The following is a 21,345-nucleotide window of genomic DNA, read 5'->3' on the forward strand; positions in this document are numbered from 1 at the left end:
TAAACTACAATCCAAATAAATCCATAAAATCCAGTAAAATTTACACAAAATTGAAAAATGAATCACCTCTCCTAAGTCCTCACTATAATCATCAAACAGTATGTTGCATTTGTGTATTCTGTGTTTATTTATATAAAGAGATAAAATATGCATAACCACACAACAAAAGTTCATGTGCAAATGTAAACAGAATGCCAAGGCCAGCTACAGCAAGGAAATAGATGACTTGATTATGATGCCAAAAACATAAAATTACCAATGATCCTGCCAAACAGAAAAACAAGTTACATTTACTTTTTAAATATATTATAACCCAGAAGACCATACAAATTAACATAATATTACAAGGTACAGTACAAGTCAGTGTAAATCTAACAAACTTCTAAGGAAAGTTTTGGAGTTCACCTCTACTGTACATTTCCAGACATCAATTTGGAACCAAAATAAATTGAATTAAGTGGGTGTTGATTTTCAGTAAAAACTGATGGATAATATAAAGTAGGTGCATTAGAAACAGTACAGATGTTACCAAAAATAATGAAATATAAGGTAAACCAAACAGGAAAGGCAAACTTAAAGTTTGGAAGGGTATACAGGAATCACGCTAGTTTACAAAGATAGAAGTGGCAAAGACATCTGGACTTATTTTGTCTCACATAAACAGAATGTATTATCATAAAAACTACATACAGTAGTTGACTAAATCATAAGATCAAATGAAGAAAAACTTCACATTGCTCATATTCATCATGTTTTAAGATTTTTGTTTCACTTTATTTCTGCAGGAGCAATTGTAGAATGCTGTGAAAAACATTTTATATATAAAATTACTGATTACAGCTTCACCTAACAAACTAAGTGTTTGGGGCAAATGACAGCATGCCACTTCAAAAACACCAATCTTATTTTTAAGTCACCCGTTATGACACATCTCTGTATTTGGTAAGCTGCACTTCTGTGGGCATTGGGGAGATGTGGTTTAAATCAATATACTGTATAACCCATACGCCCAATTTGTCTTGTGTTTGCTATATTTTTATGTTCTCATTTTTTTTATTTCTTGCCTATCCAAGCACCCTTCCATGTTAATTCAAAGGATGACTACAGATGAAAATATTATACTTTAGGTAAGAGCTTTATTTTTAAATTACTTAAAAAAGTACCACTGACAGTAAAGTACTTCCTTTCATGTCTAGGATTTCTTATACAAATACTTTTGCTCTGGCAGCATCACCTGCCTGTTTATAAGACAGATGTATCACTCATAATTGTGCTTTTTAAAGCGGTCTATGACAAATTTCAGGAAATATTTATCTTCTAATGCTTCAAATGTTTTGCCCACTGTTCACTGACACAACTCAAGTCCACACTTCTCCAAAAACTGAGTGTGCCAGATAACAGAGAGCATACAAAAGGCCCACTATCAGTGGACTACAGACCAGTTTTCACAACACTCAGGGAACCATTCTGCTAGCTGCCTCCTCATCTTTGAACATGAAGCCTGATATCTTATCTGAACAATGCTTTTTCTGGCTTTGTGTTCTTGGTTTTGCATTTTTAGCTTTTGTTTTATTTTAAAAGTATATTTATTTTCAGGTAAAAGTAGAATATCAACAGATAGAAAGACTTTTTTTGGAACAAAGGATCTAGGTTTACAGTTATCTGCACAATTATCCATCCACCCATCCATTGTCTGAGTCTGTTCTGCCCAATTCTGGATTGCAGTGGTCCACAACTTATCCTAGCAGAACTGACCACAAGCTATGAACCAGCCCTGGACTGGGCACCAGGAGCACTCTCATGCACACTTTTGCTGAAATGTATGCAATAGCCTAACTTTCCATTTTTAAAGCAAAAGAAAGACAGAAATGTATTTCCGATTTAAGGACAATAATTTATACTTTCATTTTGTTTTGCCTTTCACAGACATCAGAAATAATCTGTACAGTGTATCAAACTGGTATGCTTCTTCAGACCTCTTCAGTGGACCAGTTCGTTATTTTCAGTAACTTTTATATCTTATTCCATAGCATGATCAAGCATACAGACATAACAAAAAAAGAATAAATTAAGTATAGGTCAAACTGCATAAACCATAGATGCCAAATGTGTAAGTGGAAACCACTGACACTCTGCATGCATCACAAGTTACTTTACAGAAAGCAAAATTAAAATTCAAGAAAGGAATATACCTTGTCACACACATGTGCTTAGGGGGCAGCCAAAGGGACCAATGGGGAGTGAAAATACAGGAGATAAGGGGTTGGAAATAAGCACTCTCAACAGAAAACGAGCAGATGAATAAAGTTTATTTTTTCACTTCCAGCACCACTAGATGGCATCACTTTCGTTCCTTCCTGATGACCTCACATCTGTCCCTTCCTGATAATCTCACTTCCACTTCCTGCCATCTTAATAGGAAAAGCCATGTTTTGCCACTACTCATTTGTCTTTTTGTGATTTGCAAGTTAAGACTAGTATCAGTCATTTTTAACTACTCTGTTCCAGATATTATATGGGGCAGTTACTACAACTCTTATTTTGTTTTTTTGTGATTATTCAAACCATGACAACCTCAACAATCACTAAAGATGAGCAAATTGTGAATGATCAATAAAAAGGCTACAATAGTTCATACTAGTAACATGTCATGTCATGTAAGAAGATCCATGAAACAATTTTTGCATAGCACAAGATAAAAAAATGAATTTATGGATGACATGAGAACATATTTAACAGTTGTCAGACATATAGCATGGTGAGTGTCTCACTAATAAAGGCTTGGGTTGTTTTGTGGGGAAAGAAAAAAAGTGATGCACCAGAACTAATGCAGTTTCTATTTCCTCTTAGAATAGAACAGAAGCCACCAGACAAAGAGTAGCATCACTTTTGGTGTGATCACCACAAGCCCCACCTCTCCAGGACTCCAGGATACATTACCTGGGGCCTCATGTATAAACGATGCGTACGCACAGAAATGTTGCGTACGAATGTTTCCATGCTCAAATCGCGATGTATAAAACCTATACTTGTTGTAAAGCCAAGCACATTTCCACGGTACCTCATACCCTGGCGTACACAATTTCTCTGCTCGGTTTTGCAGACTAGCGGCACCCAGCATCAAAGCAGTGCCACTGTTCCTGTGTGGTCACCCTTTCTTTCTTAGATCCACATCTAACTGCATATTGTTTATTAGTGTAATGCATCTGATTGTAATTAACCTGCAGCAATATAATGGTCCAGGGAATAGCCATAGTATTCCAAATACCATAACTGCTTTAGCGTTGTTACTCTCCCTGCATCTTCTTCTTCTTTCAGCTGCTCCCGTTAAGGGTTGCCACAGCAGATCATCTTTTTCCATATTACTCTCACTGCACCACTCAGAATATTTATGTCACTGTATCTGAGTGGGGAATCACAGCAGCAGCTCATTGGAAAGAGAATTATCGGTATACAGCATGAAGCAAACGCTGCCTGAGCCACGGCAAAACTCTTCAGAGACTTTCCTGTACGGACTTCACGGTTTAGAAAAAGTTTCATCCCAAGAACTATAAACGCACTCAATCAGTCCATCAAGTGCTCCTTGTAGAACTGTTTGTACTTATAAGTACAATTACCTCACTGTAAACTTGCACTACAGTTATAATATTGCACAACCTGCGCCACTTTATAAAGCGCGTATTTACATATGATGACGATATAATTTTTAAGATGAAATGTTGATTATATTATACAGATAAAACTTTATCTTCACTTAAATAATCTGTATTGTTATTAATTAAACATGTGAGGACACGGTGCCGCAGCGCTAGCTAGTTGAGGGATTGTTCCTGCATTGCATTGTATTCTTGCTGGTGCTGACACGACACCGGAAGGATAGACGGATAGAATAATTAAACATGTACTATGAAGATATTTCAATGTTCCTTAAAAGTTTTGAAGAATCTGCGTTCTAAGCTTACAGATGGCTTAACGTCTATTACAGAGCTGATTGTGTGGCGATTGGGTATTTGGAGAAAGAAAAGTAAGGACAGGAATTGGAGGTTAGTACGTTTGAAAGAGACAGTACTTCTGTAATAAATTATTTCATCAAAGGTCACGCATGGCACAGCAAGCCTCTTGCGTGAGACATGAACAAGCACTGTGCCACCGTGTTCCCATGTTTAATAACATGCTTTAACTCCTATCATCATGAAAAAGATACCACGTATACATCTCAGTATTTTAATTATCCAGAGAGCTGTAATATCACGAATGTAATAGATTATGTGTCCTGTCGGAGAAAAAGAAAGCCAGTTTAAGAAGCAGGTAGTGATTCACACACATAGAGCACATAGAAGATCGAATACAGAAGAAAGCATTTAACGTGCTACTTTAGTTACAATGGGATTTGAGAAACTAGTAAATTAAATGATTTTAAGCTGAAGTTTATGATGTTCTACTTTAATGGCAAAATAAACTATGTGATTAAATTGGAAATTTCGAGATTAAAGTTGACATTTCGTGCTTTTTCCCACTGTGTGCCTATTTCTTTTGTCTGTACCCTAATAATCTTTCATATGACACTCAGACGGTGGGCTACGACTTGCCTTTTCATGGCGACTTTGATATGTGATTTCTTTTTTATTTCGGGCACTGTGCGTCTTTGTGAACTTGAGCTTTCGAGTTTCTCTGACACTCTGTCACTTGATCAACTTCATTTTGTTGATTATACCACTGTTTAAACCAATAAATAGTATGTTTTTCCTTTGCCTCCACTTGGTATTCGCTGAAATTCTTCTATTTTCCCCCATGCTTTTAATAATAATAATAATAATAATAATTCATTACATTTATATGCGTTTTTTTCAGTACTCAAAGCGCTATCCTATAAATGTAATGAATTATTATTATTATTATTATCCACACAGGGAGGAACCAGGAAGCGAACCCACAATTTTCCACAGTCTCCTTACTGCAAAGCAGCAGCACATTTTCCCATTGTCTTTTCACAGAAGGCTATTTATATTGATTTGTATATTCAAAGAGGCGTAATTCTGGGAGGAGTTGGGGCAGGACAGAAAGCACGTGCACGTGCGTTACTTTTCACACTGATCGGGATTTATGTAGCGGAAGAACGTGGAAGTTTGCGTACGTACAGATTCCTGCATTTGGATTTTTCTGTGCGTACGCACATTCCCTCTTTTGTGCTTACACCATGTTATAGCGTGAGTTCTACGCACGGCGTTATACATGAGGCCCCAGGTCTTTAACTGGAAGTCAGCATTCACTCAAGGACCTACTTTAGAGCAGGATGGAGCCCACATCAAAAGTATACCCTCTTCATGACCATAGGAGAAAGTCTCATTATGCAGGTTGCTTCAATTAACCTTTCTTTTTCGTTTTCATCAGGACATTAAATGGTATGTCCTCACTAACCCCCAACTCTTTTTTTGTTGTCCCCTTGTGTTTTGAAATAGCCCAAGAGGACACAATGTTGGTGTATAATATGAATGTGTTAAACTAGGAAATTCAAGTGTGCAAACTTAAGAAATTCAATTGGGCAAAGGCTCTCACTTAACAAAATTCTTTAAAGTATATTACCAGCTCTTGGTTCAGCCATCAATTTAGCAATGGCTCTGTGGTGTCTTAGATGTTGACAGCTTTTGCATGGATGTTCCACATTCTCTCTGCACCTGCCTGTTCGTGGTTTTAGTCCACATACCCCAGTTTCCCTCCAACCTTTCAAAGGCATGAATGTAGATTGTTTTTGTGATTCAAATTGGTTCTGCAGGGATGTATGTATGGATGTGCACATGAAGAGACCCAGTGGTAGACTGGCACTCTGTTTTAAGGTTATTTTTTGCAGGGATGGTTTGTGGTCCCCCATGATCCTGAAATTGATCATGTGGATTATGGAATGTTATCATGCCTAAAATAAATTAGAGTCAACTCTATGCCATGACCACTGGGCACAACCTCACAAAATCTTTCACAAACTATGAATATGAAAAGAATAGTTAAATAACCCAGGAACATCTTACAAAAATGTAAGTGGAACAAGATGAAATGAAGAAAAAAAAAAAAAGCCAAATGGGTGCAAGCACTCAGCAGCACCCACCTCCCCACACACACCCAAAAACACCATTATCCTGATAACAATGCATTTGATAGCTGTAATGTGTTTAGGAGGATTATCAACAGATGTTGAATCTAAATTACAAGAGAAAACTAATTTTCATTGAATGATCAACAAAAGATTTTTCTCAGCAATGTTTTGCATGTCTAACAAAAAAATTCATTTTTCCTGATTTAAGAATATAACCAGTGGCCTCTGTAAAAAGAAAAATATGTATTGTTAGCTGTAGAAAAGCTTAGATAAACTACAGTGTAGTTCTCATATCAAAAACAAAATGAATCTCTATTTTCCTTACATGGACATTTGAAATACTGTAATATCTCCATACAGTTAAACCGAATCAATCAGTCAGCTAAAGTCTGTAGTGGTTAGTGTAATAATACCTAGCAAATATGGTTAGCAAGCAAAGAAAGAGCCAAAATATCCTCACCAATGATAAAATGTTATTTTTCAGCTACTAGAAAAGGAGACAGGAAAGCAAAAGCTCAAAGAACGTTAAAAGCAACTTTGCATGACAGCATGCAGCTTATGACAATAATAATGTATTACTGTATTACAAGATACAAAATATAAATATAAAAGGTAGTAAGCGTATAACAATATGACTTGATTCCACCATCATACTTATATTGAGCCTTTTATAAAGAATCAAGGTGCCTAAATGTAGTGGTTTTCCCCAGTAAAAGAGGTAGGCCTTCTTTAGAATGAAATGGTTTATTTTCACTACTAATAAATGTTCAGATGAAACAATTGGAAAAAATATAAATATTAGGTAGTAGCTTGTGTTAAGACGTTTACAAATTTGATCCTTTAAGACATACAAATGTATTGTTTTGTACTATCTACTGTTGTAGCTCTGTTTTGTCATTATTATCATAAAGTACTTTGGGCAGCTGTGAGCGGAAATTGCATGCTTACAGGAAACATACTGGATGATTCAGAAATCCTGTGACATTCTATAGATACAAATGAATTTATCATGGCACCACTGGCAGTAAATGTATAGCTGCTGTTGTTAACATTGAATTACATTGCCAAGTTGTAGAAGTTCAAGTGTACTCAGATTGGCTTATGTCCATTACGAATGACACTACTTCCGTTGTCTATGCTGTATTTTCGTAATATTTCCCTCTACTTACCCTTTACCTGTTTTCTCAAGGGTAAATGTTCTCGTCAGGTTCGTTATCGGGTTAGTCTACTGTTGCACTTTAAAATGAACATACACACACATAGATAAACACACACACACAGACCCTAACCACACAGTGCCCCATGAATGACACACACACACGCTGATTAACCCTTAACACTTTAAATCACACATCAGCCTGTCACTCAGCACTTCAAGAGACTTACTTATTATCGGCACAAACAACATATGATGTTTTAGTGATATCTCAGACCTAAATATTACTTTTGGTCTACAAGAATACATTTAAACATACAAAGACTCAGCACTCTTGACTATAGGCCATTTATCAGCCAAGAATAAATTCTTTTTATCGTACTGTCCCTTCTTTTGAGCGGCGCCCTCACTCTCAGCCTTATAAACCTCGCAGCACAGATATAATGGCAAAAATCTGGCTGTCACCAGGTGCTCACAGAAATCTAACTTATTAATTCAATCACTCTAGACATTAAGACAAAGCATAGAAATTTAAAAGCAGCATGGTATTTATTACAAGAATGATAATAATACCACTGGAACAAAGAATAATAGAAAATAGGTACTGATAGGAAAGTCTGAATATATATAGTCTTTAGGAAAAGCTTACGAAAAAGTTGAAATGACAAGGATGAATGTCCCAGGGAGGCATTTGATTTAGCAATGGATATTCATGATGCCTTTCTGACGACCAATGTCGTCTTCATCTGTTCCTCTTCTTCTCCTAATTCTCTTTTCTTCTTCTCCTTCTGCTCCTCTTCCAAACCAAGGCATATTTATTATGAAATGTCATACCTTGGTTTGACAACACATGCACCTGATTGGCTGGCTGTCAATGTGATTGATGAATTTTGCTCAAACTCTTTCCCAGATAATAAAGTTCTTTGATATTACCTCAATTTCCCTTTCCAGGCCATAAACCCCAAATGTTCTCCCAGATGTCCATCCATAAAGTAATCAATAGCCTGAGGTGTCAGCACAGCATCCTTTCCCAGGTTATAAAGTAATTGAACCACCAGAAATGTCTTCCTTTCAATGTTGGAAACAGCTGTTTTAAAAGTGAGGTGTGAGAAAACCTGCTTTGATTTGTCTTAAAATTTAGTTAATCTGTTTTATTTTGACCAAAATATAATGGAAAATTAAACCAAAATGTACAGATTTTATACACCATAACAATGAGCAAAGCAGTTTTTATTCTTTAAAGAACTGTGGACTAATTAAAAACCTATTTTAAACTGATACAAAGCATTTAGAACTGTAACACATACTTTTTCATTTTTAAAATAAATATCTTTGTTTCTAATTTCTAGATTTACAAAAGGAGCAGAAGGAGAATGGTAAGCATGCAAAGTTTGTTTTTTTTCAAAATAGCTACATCTTGAGGTTAGGACAAAATTTTATGGATGTGGCGAGTTTTGGTAAACCTTTTGCGACCTGAGGAAGGGCAGACAGAATGTAACATTGGCTGTTTAGTAAGAAACATGAAAGACTGACATCACCTTAGGATATCGTCTGGAGATATAAGGAACACTTCAAGAACTTCTCAAACCTAGCAGAGATGCCTTTCTTTTTTTTTTTCTTTTTTTTTTTATTAATTTTTATTGTAATCATTCCATACAAATAGATCAATTTATAACCAAACAAATTAAAGACAAATCAGACCCCACCCCAGAGAAGGAGAGCTTAGCTAAAGGAGAATTGCTTAGGGCTTTTTAATAAGACAACAATAAGCAAAGGAAAGGGAGAAATAAATATATATGTAATTAAGAGATGGAGAAGGGAATTAAATGCGGTAATAGTTATTTCTCTTATTCTAAAATAATATTGATCAAATCCTGCCAGATTTTGAAAAAATTTTGTACAGATCCTCTAACTGAGAATTTGATTTTTTCCAATTTCAAATAATATAAAACATCGGTTTCCCACTGACTTATCAGAGGAGAGTTAGGATTCTTCCAATTTAACAGAATAAGTCTGCGTGCCAAAAGTGTAGTGAATGCAATCACCGTTTGCTTGTCCTTCTCCAATTCAAGTCCATCTGGAAGAACACCGAACACAGCTGTTAGTGGGTTAGGAGGAATTGTGATACCAAGGCTGTCTGAAAGGCACTTAAAAATTTTTGTCCAAAATGATGTTAATTTGGTGCAGACCCAGAACATGTGACCCAGTGAGGCAGGAGCTTGGTTGCAGCGTTCACAGGTTGGATCTTGCCCTGGAAACATTTTGGACAGTTTTAAGCGAGACAGATGAGCTCGATGCATAATTTTTAGTTGAATCATTCTATGCTTTGCGCATATGGAGCTCGAGTGAATTCTCTGCTTTGCTACCTTCCACTCCTTTTCTGATATATTGATTTAGAGATCTTCTTCCCAATGTCCTCTTGGATCTTTGAAAGGTAGGGACTCTAATAGGATTTTATATAATGCGGAAATGGTGTTTAATTCCTCAAAATTGAGCAGTATTTTTTCCAGCATTGTGGAGGGTGCAAGGTGGGGGAAATCAGGCAATTTCTGTTTAACAAAATTTCTAATTTGAAGATAGTGAAAGAAATCTGTAGCTGGGAGGTTGAATTTGGAACGTAATTGTTCAAAAGATGCAAATATATCCATCCATCCATTTTCCAACCCGCTGAATCCGAACACAGGGTCACGGGGGTCTGCTGGAGCCAATCCCAGCCAACACAGGGCACAAGGCAGGAACCAATCCTGGGCAGGGTGCCAACCCACCACAGGACACACACAAACACAGCCACACACCAAGCACACACTAGGGCCAATTTTGAATCGCCAATCCACCTAACCTGCATGTCTTTGGACTGTGGGAGGAAACCGGAGCGCCCGGAGGAAACCCACGCAGACACGGGGAGAACATGCAAACTCCACGCAGGGAGGACCCAGGAAGCGAACCCGGGTCCCCAGGTCTCCCAACTGCGAGGCAGCAGCGCTACCCACTGCGCCACCGTGCCGCCGATGCAAATATATTGTCTATATAAAGATCTCTGAGCATTTTAATCCCAAAATTTTTCCAGGTATTAAAAACTGGATATGTTTGCGAGGGTTGAAAGAGGTGGTTCTCTTGCAGAGGTGCCACCGATAAAAGATTTTCCATCTTAAAATGCTTTCTAATTTGGTTCCATATTCTAAGCGAGTAAAGCACAATTGGGTTATTAGTATATTTGCGATAACTTGCATTTATTGGAGAGCAGAGCAGGGAGTGAGATGCCTTTCTTAGAAGAGACCATGATATAGGCATTTGGTGAAAATCAGTTTCTTTGGCAGAGGTCATTACATTGATTGAGAATTTCCACAGTGGCAAGGAAGAAATGGAGCAAGAATTGCTGAAGGTCCAGATATTTTTGGGGTTTTGTTCTTAAAATTACTTTAGTGTTAGCTGGAAGGCAAGGAGAGTACACTGCAATGCCTGGGGTGGTAGAATCTCTTTTTGAAAATATGGGGTGAAAGTGGGACCACACATCTCAGCCTCAAATGGAAAACTTTGAAAATGTGTTGAACAAGAAGAATTTGGCTAATAGTCAAGTTTTGGATTCAACACTGTTAATTTGGATTTCATCCAGGCTGTGAAACAGACTGATAGCACTTTGAACTTTTATGGATATTTAAATGGTCATGGAATATGCCACTTCAAATACTGAAAGAAAGATTTATGACCTCAAACCCCAGGGTGCACTTTTGGATGTTATCTAGATTATTAGGTTTCTGGAGCTATCATGCTTATTCACAGTATCTCAATGTGAAGTTTTTTTTTTTTTTCAACGTTTTGGTATCAAGGAGATGCAAAGACTGTGAGCACAGAATTCCACTAAGAGCTCACCCATATCTAATTAGTATTGTTAGGATACAAAGGAGTCTTGGAGAGTATTGAGGGGCTTGAATGTTAGGGATTGTGCTGTCCTTTGTAACTTCTCCAGCTATGCCCGTTGGTGAATTGTTTCACAGCAAAGTGTGGAGCTGTTGGAATGACATTACCTTCAGATCTGAAATCAAGCCTCTCTTGCCTTGAATCCACTCTACTTAAGGTTTATGAGTTTAAACACTGAAGTAGAATAACAAGGATCAAGAGGATAGTTAATAGCTGACCAGATGTCCTCCATGTACAGTGGAACCTCAGTTCATGAACATCACTGAACACATACAAAACACAACCAAAAAGTTTGCCAAACTTTTGCATCTATTCATGACCACACACGATGATTTGTGCACATGTTCAGTCTCTCCCTGTGCATTCCCTGTGCAGCGAGCAAGAGAGAGACACAGGCACACACGAGAGAGAGACAGGCACACATGCGACCGAGAGAGCCAGACACACATGCGACTGCGAGAGAAACACACACACACACACATGCGCGTGCGAGAGAGAGCGAGAGAGAGAGAGAGAGAGAGAGGGCTGGCCGCATAAGGTAGTTAAAGACTGCAATGGGCTTGTTTTTAAAGAGACTGATTCGAGCATTGTTTTAACCTCATTGTATTTAATGAAGACTTTTTTCTATTGGATTTTAACGTCCACTTCACTTCTGTTTACAGCGATCGGTTCGTAGAGTGAATTGTTGCAATGTTACTTTTCTTGGTTGTTTATTAAATTAAGGATTTTTCAAATGTTCATTTTTTTTCCCTGTGCTTAAAACTCATTAAAAAAAGTGTTTTTAGCGAGCAGTTCATAGCGCTATAGTGCGAACTCTTGCAGTGTTAGTTTTCTCTGCCATTCAAGGTTTTCTCAGTGTTATTCAATGTTTTTACATTTAGTTTACTATTACACTGTGCATTCTATGGTATAATTAACTATATTTGTGCTTAAAAATCTTTAAAAAAATATATTTACATACAGTTCGTACGGTCTGGAACGGATTAATTGTATTTACATACAATCCTATGGGGGAAATTACTTCAGGTCACGACCAAATCGGGTGGCGACCAGAGTTTTGGAACGGATTACGGTCGTGACCTGAGGTTCCACTGTATGCTGTTGGCTGGTCATTCTACATCTTCATTCTCATCTGTAGATTTAAACTTTGCGTACTGCCTGAAAGAATTAAATCACAGTTACATATGGCTGAAAAAAGATACACTGACTTTGTTTTACAGAGCAGATTCTTGATTTTAAAGAAATTAGCTCGGCAGGCTAAAAGAAACTCAAAATAGAGCAGCAGCTACTCTGGATCAGAAGGAGCCATTTGAAGTAGTTTTGTGCAATTAAGAAAGATTCTTCTGAGTACCATCTATAAGAAGAATTAAATGCATCAAATGGGGATCAGAGATTCAGAGGAAGATCAGGACACACTAAAATTATCATATGTCTTTATGGTGTAATAATAGTAATAATAATAATAATTTATTTTATTTGTAGGATCCTTTTAAGGCACACAAGAACACTTTACAGAACACATTAATAACAATAGTAACAATAGAAAATTAATAGAATATTACAGTACAATTAAACCAAAATAAATACAATAATAAAATTGGAATTAAATTTATCACCTTAAATTATCAGACAGAATAAGCCATCTTAAAAAGATGTGTTTTATGATGCGATTTAAAGGTAGGAAGAGAGTTAGTATTACAAATATCTTGTGGGAGAGAGTTCCAGAGGTGCAGAGCTGCACGACTGAAAGCTCTAAACCCTATGGTAGTCAAGCGAGCAGGAGGTATAATAAGATTGATAGAGGAAGAAGATCTAAGGATACAGGAAGGAATGGAGATATGAAGAGGATCAGAAAGATAAGGAGGTGCCAGATTATGGAGGACCTTGTAAGTAATAAGCAGAATCTTAAAATCAATGCGATATTTAACAGGGAGCCAGTGAAGCTGAAGAAGGGCAGGAGGTCATTTGTTCTATGGAAGGGGTTCTGGTAATAATACGAGCTACAGCATTCTGAACCAACTGAAGTTTGTAAAGGAGTTTGTGAGGAAGACCAGAAAGGATAGATTTACAATAGTCAAAACCAGATGTAACCAGAGTATGAACAAGAATAGCAGTGCTGGTAGCTGAAAGAGATGGGCATAAATATTTGATATTACATAGATGGAAATACAGTATGTAGACTGAGTAACATTTATTAATATGGGCCTCAAATTTTAAGGTGCTATCAAGAATATCAAGAATAACACCTAAGCTCTTAACCTGGGATGAAGAAGAGATTACAGAATTTCAATAGTCAATGAAATAGTATCACATTTGTCCAAAACAGATTTAGTTCCTACCAGAAGAACCTGTGTTTTATCACTATTTAAATTAAGAAAATTAGCAGACAGCCATGATTTAACTTCCTGCAGACAGTCAGAAATGGAAGAAGGTGGAAGAGTGGAATCAGGCTTAGTAGACAGACAGAGCTGGGTGTCATCATCATAACAGTGAAAATGAATATCAAATTTTCTAAAGATATGTCCAAGAGGCATAAGATAAATCATAAATAGAAAGGGGCCCAAGACAGAGCACTGGGGAACACTACTAACAACTGGGCATACTTGTGATCTGAATTTTTTTAATTGTACAAACTGTGTACGATTTGAGAGATAAGATTTATACCAGGCACGTGGAGTGCCAATAATACCAGTCGATTTTAATCACTCAAGGTGGATATCATTCGAGATTGCATCAAACGTAGAGCTCAGATCAAGGAGCACAAGTATGGTTAACAGCCATCAGCAGGTCATTGGTGATTTTAACCAGGGCTGTCTCTATAATATGAAATGGTCAAATGCCAGACTGAAATTATTCAAACAAATGTTTGTCAGTAAGGTAAGAGTGAACCTGCTCAGCAACAGTTTTTTCAAATGCTTTTGAAAGAAAGGTACATTTGAGATTGGATGATAATTATTTAGGTTGTAGGGATGCGCACCAGATTTCTTGACAATTGAAGTTATTACAGCCATTTTAAAAGATAAAGTAACAATATTAGAGATAAAAAGAATCTATAATGCTAATTATTAGAGAGGAATGAGAAGACAATAGAATTTAACCAAATGAGTAGGAACTGGATCCAGCTGACAGGTAGAGTGCTTAGATTTATTAATGATACCAAATATTTCCTCCACAGATGGGAGTTTAAAAGTAGTAAGAAAAGAAGGAAAGGGGATCATAAAATGCTCCATGTACAGAATTTCCTAAACTAGTCAACTGCTGGTGGATATTTTCAATCTTCATATTAAAAAAGGTCATAAAAGATTACATTGATCAGTGCAGTAAACTGAGGTGGAAGACTGTCAGGTGGCCGTAGGATGTTGTTTACAGTTGAAAGTAAACCCTTTAGCAGACCCAATTAGTGTTGCATAATGTGTAGTTTTTGCTGCAGATAAAGCATCCTTACATACGCGCATGTGGTCATCATACATATTCTTTTGGACAGCAAAGCCCATCTTTTTATAAGGTGTTCCAAACGTCGTCCCTTAGCTTTAAATTGGCGAAGCTCCAGGGTGAACCAGGGGGCAGAGTGAATGAACGAGACAGTCCAGGTTTTCAGTGGAGCAAGATTATCTAAAAGGCTGCATGGTCCAACGTTATAGTGGTCAAACTAGTTCATCTGTGGTAAATAAATTGTCGCTACTGGGCTGGCTGAAGACTCCATTGGAGAAGGCAATTAAATCAATATTCTTAATATTATGAAATGAGATAAAATGGAAAAGATTTGATTTAGATAATATTAAGTCAACACCAGTTTGTGATCAGATATCGACAGGTCAGATGCTGTACAATTATAAGGAGTAACACCAGAGCAATAAATAAGATCAAGAATATGGCCTTTAGAGTGAGTAGGAAAGTATATAATTTTTTGTATGGGAGCCTGCAAAACCTCTGCAGGGAGTGATATATACTAACATGAAGTTAAACAAAGTGGAAAACTTTACTAGATCTTTCTCAGCATGTAAGCAGCATGACACTTACATTTATAAGCAATACAGAAGAAGAAATAAGAAGGAGGATGAAAAACCTTTTAATAGTGAACGGCTGAAAAAAAATATGAATATTCTGATTGACACAAAGAGGCAGGAAAAGGGAAAACTGTTGTCTAAGACTGGCCTCCAAGAATTCCAGGTTAAGCCTGAATTGAAGAAGAAACTGTAGTGTTCTGAGTGCCATATTGATCATGTAATGTTTTTGTTTGTTTTTTTTTTTTAACCATTGAAATATTGCATGAGTTGGAATTTTCCATTGGCAGTGTTTCTATGTCTGGCTTGGCACAAAACTGCACCTTAAAAAGAACTTTAATAAAAATATGAGAAAAGGATTGCATCACATGTAATCTGTCCATTTGTGACTAGGAACCATTTTTTAAGTTCTTGTTTATAAAGAGTTTAAAGGTTTAGCACACTTTTGAAAGTAATTCCATTTTATTTCTGGCTTATACAATAAGGATATACTAAAAAAATAAAAAAGTACAGCAGTAGTCTTCTGTTGGTACAACACAAGCTTTTGACATTTAATGTTTGTTGGTCTCAAGTTGGGAAAGGGCTTATAGGAATGTTAAAAGGATAGATTTTCACTTTAGTGTACATTATATAACTTTTCTTTGGATTTTCCTTTTAGTTTACTTTAATAGGACTTTGTTGTTTTGCTGCTCTGATTTGTTTGTGTTATTTATTTAGCTTATGTGGTTTAACTGATTACGGTTGCTTTTTATCTATTTCTATCTGTATACCTGTTTAATCTATAAAAGTGAAAGAATTATATTTTATAAATAAATTATTGTTGTTAGCATTATTATTATTTGTGTGTCATCTGCAATTAAAAATATGACAAAAGTATTCTGCTTTCTTTTAGAAAAGCTACGTGTTGATAATCAAAAACTAAATGAAGGTGAGTATAAAAATGTGAACCGTGATAAAATCACATAGCTTTGAGGAACAAAGAATGACCTTCTAAACCTAAACCACACAGTTTTTAACTTCAAATGTAAAACAGCTAAGCTCAACAGAGACCGGCTTTTAGATAACATTCTGTCAGCAATTTATCTAATTTCCCAATTGCTTAAACATATTTCACTGAAAGTCCCCTCATTCCCTCAAAGTTTTAACACAATATCATAACATCTCACTCATCTGTGCAACTCCTAGACATCCAGTCCAAAAGCAAACAGTCAACTCAAAATCATTCACTCTGTCACTTAAAGCAAACATTTCACTCAGATGACACACCAGCAAGCAAAAATGACCACACAGAGTGGCCACAAGACACAACAAGGGTCGATTCAGAACACTACTCTAAAAACTTAATATAACCAGGAACCATATTTCAAACTTATCGAGGTTTCCATTGATTGTACTCAAAATACAATAATTAAAGTGTACACCATGTGCAAGACCAAGTTTCAAATTTTAATTTTTCTCAAATGCACTGCTCCAAATTCAACAGTATCTAAACTCATAAAAAAAGTTCTATACATTTTATAAAACTACAATTAAAAAGTTACAGTAAACAAAAAAAGTTAAACTAGAAGACAAAAAAACTGTAAGAAACTGTACATGCGGCTAATGACTAATGTCTGCCAAACACTGTACATTACAAACACTATTCATTAGCATCATGTCTCCCGGTTGGGTCAGGCCACAAAGCCTCATCCGTGTCACAGAAGATGTTTTCTTATTTAAAGCAGTGAGGGAAATATGATTGGTTCTGTCTCCTCCAGGCTTGGATGGACTGTAAAATGATATCTCTCCAGGCTTTCTTCTTGACCCAGAAAACATTCCTTGCATCATAAGGATTCCAGTTATAAACCTTCCACCGTCATTCTGAGAATTCTTCTATGGGGTTGAGAAATGGGGAATATGCTGGAAAGAAGAAATTGGAAAACCAGGGATGATCAGTGAACCAGTTATGTACGGCTGCAGTTCGGTGAAAACTGACATGGTTCCAAATCACAATGTATTGCAACACCTCTGCCCTTCCACTCTCATTTTGTTACAAATATAATTAGTAGAAAGGTAGAATCCTTATATTCAATATCATATTGTAAGTCTCTAAAATGAGTCTGATGATAAGATTAGATTGCCAGGAAGATACAAAAAACAAAAAAGTTAAACTGTAGAATAAAATAAAATCTAAAGGGTTTCTAAGATCAAAAGACCACCCAGCCCCCACTGGGCATTCCACCTAACATAAATGTGCTTAAGTCATTCCTCATTGTTTCCAGGCTTTGTCTGAGGGAATGTGATGTAGTCAGTCTCATGGATAGCTCAACACAACGCATCACACAAGTTCAAAAACAGCATAGAATTATTGATAATGTTACACGATATACAAGAGGTAGGGAGACACACATAAAACCCATCTCATGGCCTGTGCTTGCAGCAAAGTGCAGCTGTATGAGATCCTTTAGAAAGACTGAAACTTCCTTGAAATTTATTCTGTTTGATAAAAAGGTTGAGTTTAAAGAGAGCAAAGTGAATAGGCTGGAGTAATAAAAAGCAATGTCATTAAAACCTAATGAAAATATCTGAAAAATATACACTTCAGTAACAATTGTTTGAGGAAAGACTTCCTTTTCTATGTATGTGTGTATTTATTTATTTAGTTAGTTTTCATTTTATTTAATTAACTTTCAGAATACTCCAAAATTAAAAAAAATCATAACTTCTATCTGTCTTAATTATTTTGGTGTTTAATGTGTAACCAGAGATTTTTTAATGTTCTCTTTCAGAAAATGATGAACTCAGTAGTGAATTTGGTAAGCATGTTAACTTTATCATGCATTGGAGCTTGACTTGAACATGTGAAGAAAGCTCTCTCAGAGTACAGCAAGAGAATCAGAGTCAGACAAGTCTGCCAGGCTGGTTTGAATGTGTTGTAAAGAATGAAATGAAGGTCATGTTGGTACCTTACATAACATGCATGAGAACTTTTTCACAAGACTGTTATTGTGTTCCTTTGCTGTGTTTTTTGGCTATGGAACCACTATGGGAATTCCTGGACCCTTATGCAAGCTTGACTGCCCCCTTTCATTTCCTTTTTACAGGAAATAATATTCCTGGATATTTTATATATTAGCTTCAATGATTTTGTATTAGGTTTTAGGTTACTGTGAGCAAGGTAGTTTTTCCTTTGAAGGTTGTTTTTTTTTGTCTTTGATGTAATCATCAGTACAGTATTTTTTCAATAAAAATAATTTTGTTGACTTTACATAAGGAAATTATATATTTCACATTGGTGTTTTTATATTTTTTAATATTTTTAGTTTTGTTTTAACTTGCAGTCAATTTTGAGAGATCAATGAAAATTATGTTAAGAGATTTTTTGAAAAGTCATTCTGGTTATTGTCCACATTCCTACCGAACCTGTAGGTACAAGTTTTGATCTTACTTTGAATGTACTAAGACTTCCATCCATCCATTATCGCTATATCCTAACTACAGGGTCACGGGGGTCTGCTGGAGCCAATCCCAGCCAACACAGGGTACAAGGCAGGAAACAAACCCCAGGCAGGGTGCCAGCCCACCGCAGAGCATGCACACACACACACACACACACACACACACGCACGCACACACACACACACACACACACACCAAGCACACACTAGGGACAATTTAGAATCGCCAATCCACCTAACCTGCATGTCTTTGGAGTGTGGGAGGAAACTGGAGCACCCGGAGGAAACCCACACAGACACAGGGAGAACATGCAAACTCCACTCCGCCCTCTACTAAGACTTAAGAAAGTAAAAATCTGACAAATGAGAAGAGGCAGTTCAGTCAATCAGGCTAATTTTTTAGCTAATAGCTAAGATGTCCTAGTATTTCACCCAGATATCTTCTTAAAAGGTGTCAAGGCGTCTGCTTCAAATACATGTCTCAGTGGTTTCTTTCAGATTCCCACAACTGTTTATGAAAGGAAGTGAAGTGCATTGTAGCCATCCATGTATACTTATTAATTATTGTGCTTGACTGTAACTTTACAGTTTCAACAAACTTTTGAATGAAGTTATTTAATTCTTTTTTTGTTTTACAGATAAGATTGGAATTGTGCCTGATGCAGGTAGGAATCAGCAATTTATAATTTACCATTTAGATAACTAACATGAAGTATGATTGAATGAATCCTAACATTCTAATTGTCTTCCTTTTCTCCAGAATGGAAGCGTATTCAAGACCAAGGAGGTAAACAGTACATTTGAACTAATACTTTAGTTCTAATTTAATGTGGTAGCTGAAACACATAAGCATGATCTTTTATTTTATTGTCTTGCTTTTCATATCCTTTTTGAGTTATTACAAAACACAAAGTGGTGTGCCTCACTTTCAGCATTCTGTTTTACTTTTTCTACAGCTGATATGGTCCTGTCCTCTGACACAGCTCATAGTGACATTTCTGTGGATACTAATGCAGGACAAGTGAAATTTATAGGAGATCTTAAGGGTCCAGACAGATGGTGCTGTGTTACTGGCAATGAAGCCCAGCAGGATCACTACTGGGAGGTGGAGGTTGGGGAAAAGGGCAGCTGGGCAATTGGACTGGCATCTGACAGCATCAAAAACAACAAGCTTATTCCTGAGTGCCCTGGGGAAGGATTCTGGATCATCCGCCTCTACAGAGGGAAAAAGTTAGAGGCCGTCTCAAGCACAGTTGAGGAACTTCAGCAAAAACCAAAAAAAGTGGGAATACATTGGAAACGAAAGTGTTTACGTTTTTATGATGTGGAGAAAAAACAACTCATCCACAAATTTGATATTGAATACACTGAGTGCTTGTATCCTGTCTTCAGTCCAGGGTCACGTGACAAGGGACCATTAATCATCAAAATTAAACAAAATTAAAGGTAACACACTTTTATATTATCTTTGTGATTTTTGTTCTGAAGCTCCTAACTTTTGTAATACATTACTGTAGGATATGCTGTTTTATGTAATAACTGTAGTGTCAGGATAAGTAATTAAAGAAAGAATGAATTGACTTCTGGCGGCACGGTGGCACAGCGGTAGCGTTGCTTCCTCGCAGTTAGGAGACCCAGGTTCACTTCCCAAGTCCTCCCTGCGTGGAGTTTGCATGTTCTCCCCGTGTCTGCATGGGTTTCCTCCCACAGTCCAAAGACATGCAGGTTAGGTACATTGGTGATCCTAAATTGTCCCTAGTGTGTGCTGTGTGGGTGGGTGTATGTGTGTGTGTCCTGTGGTGGGCTGGCACCCTGCCCGGGGTTTGTTTCCTTCCTTGCGCCCTGTGTTGGCTGGAATTGGCCCCAGCAGACCCCCATGACCCTGTAGTTAGGATAAAGCGGGTTGGATAATGGATGGATGAATTGAATTCTCTTTGATATGGAGCTGCAGTTTCTCTTGCTTTTCCCAAAGAGATAGCCCATCCAGTTAATATTTGTTGATATGAGAAATGATTATATAATGCAGTAAGAGTAAGCACAAAAGTGAATATGAAAATCCATACACTGAGTCGTGCAACTTAAGAAGAGGTCAGACAGATGTGGTCTCTGGGAGTTTTAGCAAAGGAAGTGTGAATGTGAAAAAATAACAATGTTTTCATGGATTTAGGGATAAAGAAAGGTCAGTAAATTATTGTAAAACATTCTACTGAATGTTTTCAAGTGAATCCTGCAGATTAATCCTGTTTATTTGTATTGTTTTGCAAATTACCGAAAAATTCTCATTAAACAGTCCAGTTGTGAAAATGAAATGGTAATCTTCCAAATTTTGATTGGGGTCCTGTTTATTTTTGTTTTATCATGTGCATGCAAAGACCTTGGGCTGATTCCAAGCATGATGGGTAATTATACCCAACCCTTCTCAGAGAAGTACAGCATTGGATGTTTTAGCCCAATATTCTACATGTATTCAGTATATGGTAAATTTTATTTAGTGTATTTTCTTCTTATTTTGGCTGCATGGATTTTAGTCTTGCACACTTTCAAAAAACACTTCCAGAAGGCATATTCAGTCTTTTATTGACCACAATGTGACTCATACTTGTGAAAATACACATTTTTAAATGAAGAAGCACCACTGTACTAATCCCTCAGGTCCTCTTCATTTTTTATGTACACAAAGATACGCTGCTTTCTAAAACGGGGGGCTGGTTGTTTCTCTGTCTGTGGACTGATTTTCTTCAC

At 36.8% G+C, this 21,345-nt stretch overlaps 2 protein-coding genes across 2 annotated transcripts in view; one reads left to right on the forward strand and one right to left on the reverse strand.

Annotated features, from left to right (window-relative positions):
- The window catches only part of LOC114644521 (cell adhesion molecule DSCAM-like), a 647,203-nt gene that overhangs the window by 425,171 nt on the left and 200,687 nt on the right, over positions 1–21,345 (reverse strand). The window lies entirely within an intron of this gene.
- LOC127526601 (E3 ubiquitin-protein ligase TRIM39-like) lies at positions 5,233–20,053 on the forward strand. The gene is made up of 7 exons (XM_051922478.1): positions 5,233–5,311; positions 8,594–8,620; positions 16,059–16,094; positions 17,935–17,961; positions 19,242–19,268; positions 19,364–19,390; positions 19,560–20,053. The coding sequence occupies exons 1-7, from the start codon at positions 5,233–5,235 to the stop codon at positions 20,045–20,047; spliced, it is 711 nt and encodes a 236-aa protein (XP_051778438.1). The 3' UTR covers positions 20,048–20,053.

The sequence above is a fragment of the Erpetoichthys calabaricus genome, chromosome 2 (assembly GCF_900747795.2).
Source record: "Erpetoichthys calabaricus chromosome 2, fErpCal1.3, whole genome shotgun sequence".
Taxonomy (NCBI): Eukaryota; Metazoa; Chordata; class Cladistia; order Polypteriformes; family Polypteridae; genus Erpetoichthys; species Erpetoichthys calabaricus.

Coding starts and splice junctions, on each gene's coding strand:
- LOC127526601 (XM_051922478.1), top strand. CDS start 5,233: ATGAGGCCCCAGGTCTTTAACTGGAAGTCAGCATTCACTCAAGGACCT. Junction 5,312..8,593: donor GGATGGAGCCCACATCAAAA/GTATACCCTCTT, acceptor TCTAATTTCTAG/ATTTACAAAAGGAGCAGAAG. Junction 8,621..16,058: donor AAAGGAGCAGAAGGAGAATG/GTAAGCATGCAA, acceptor GCTTTCTTTTAG/AAAAGCTACGTGTTGATAAT.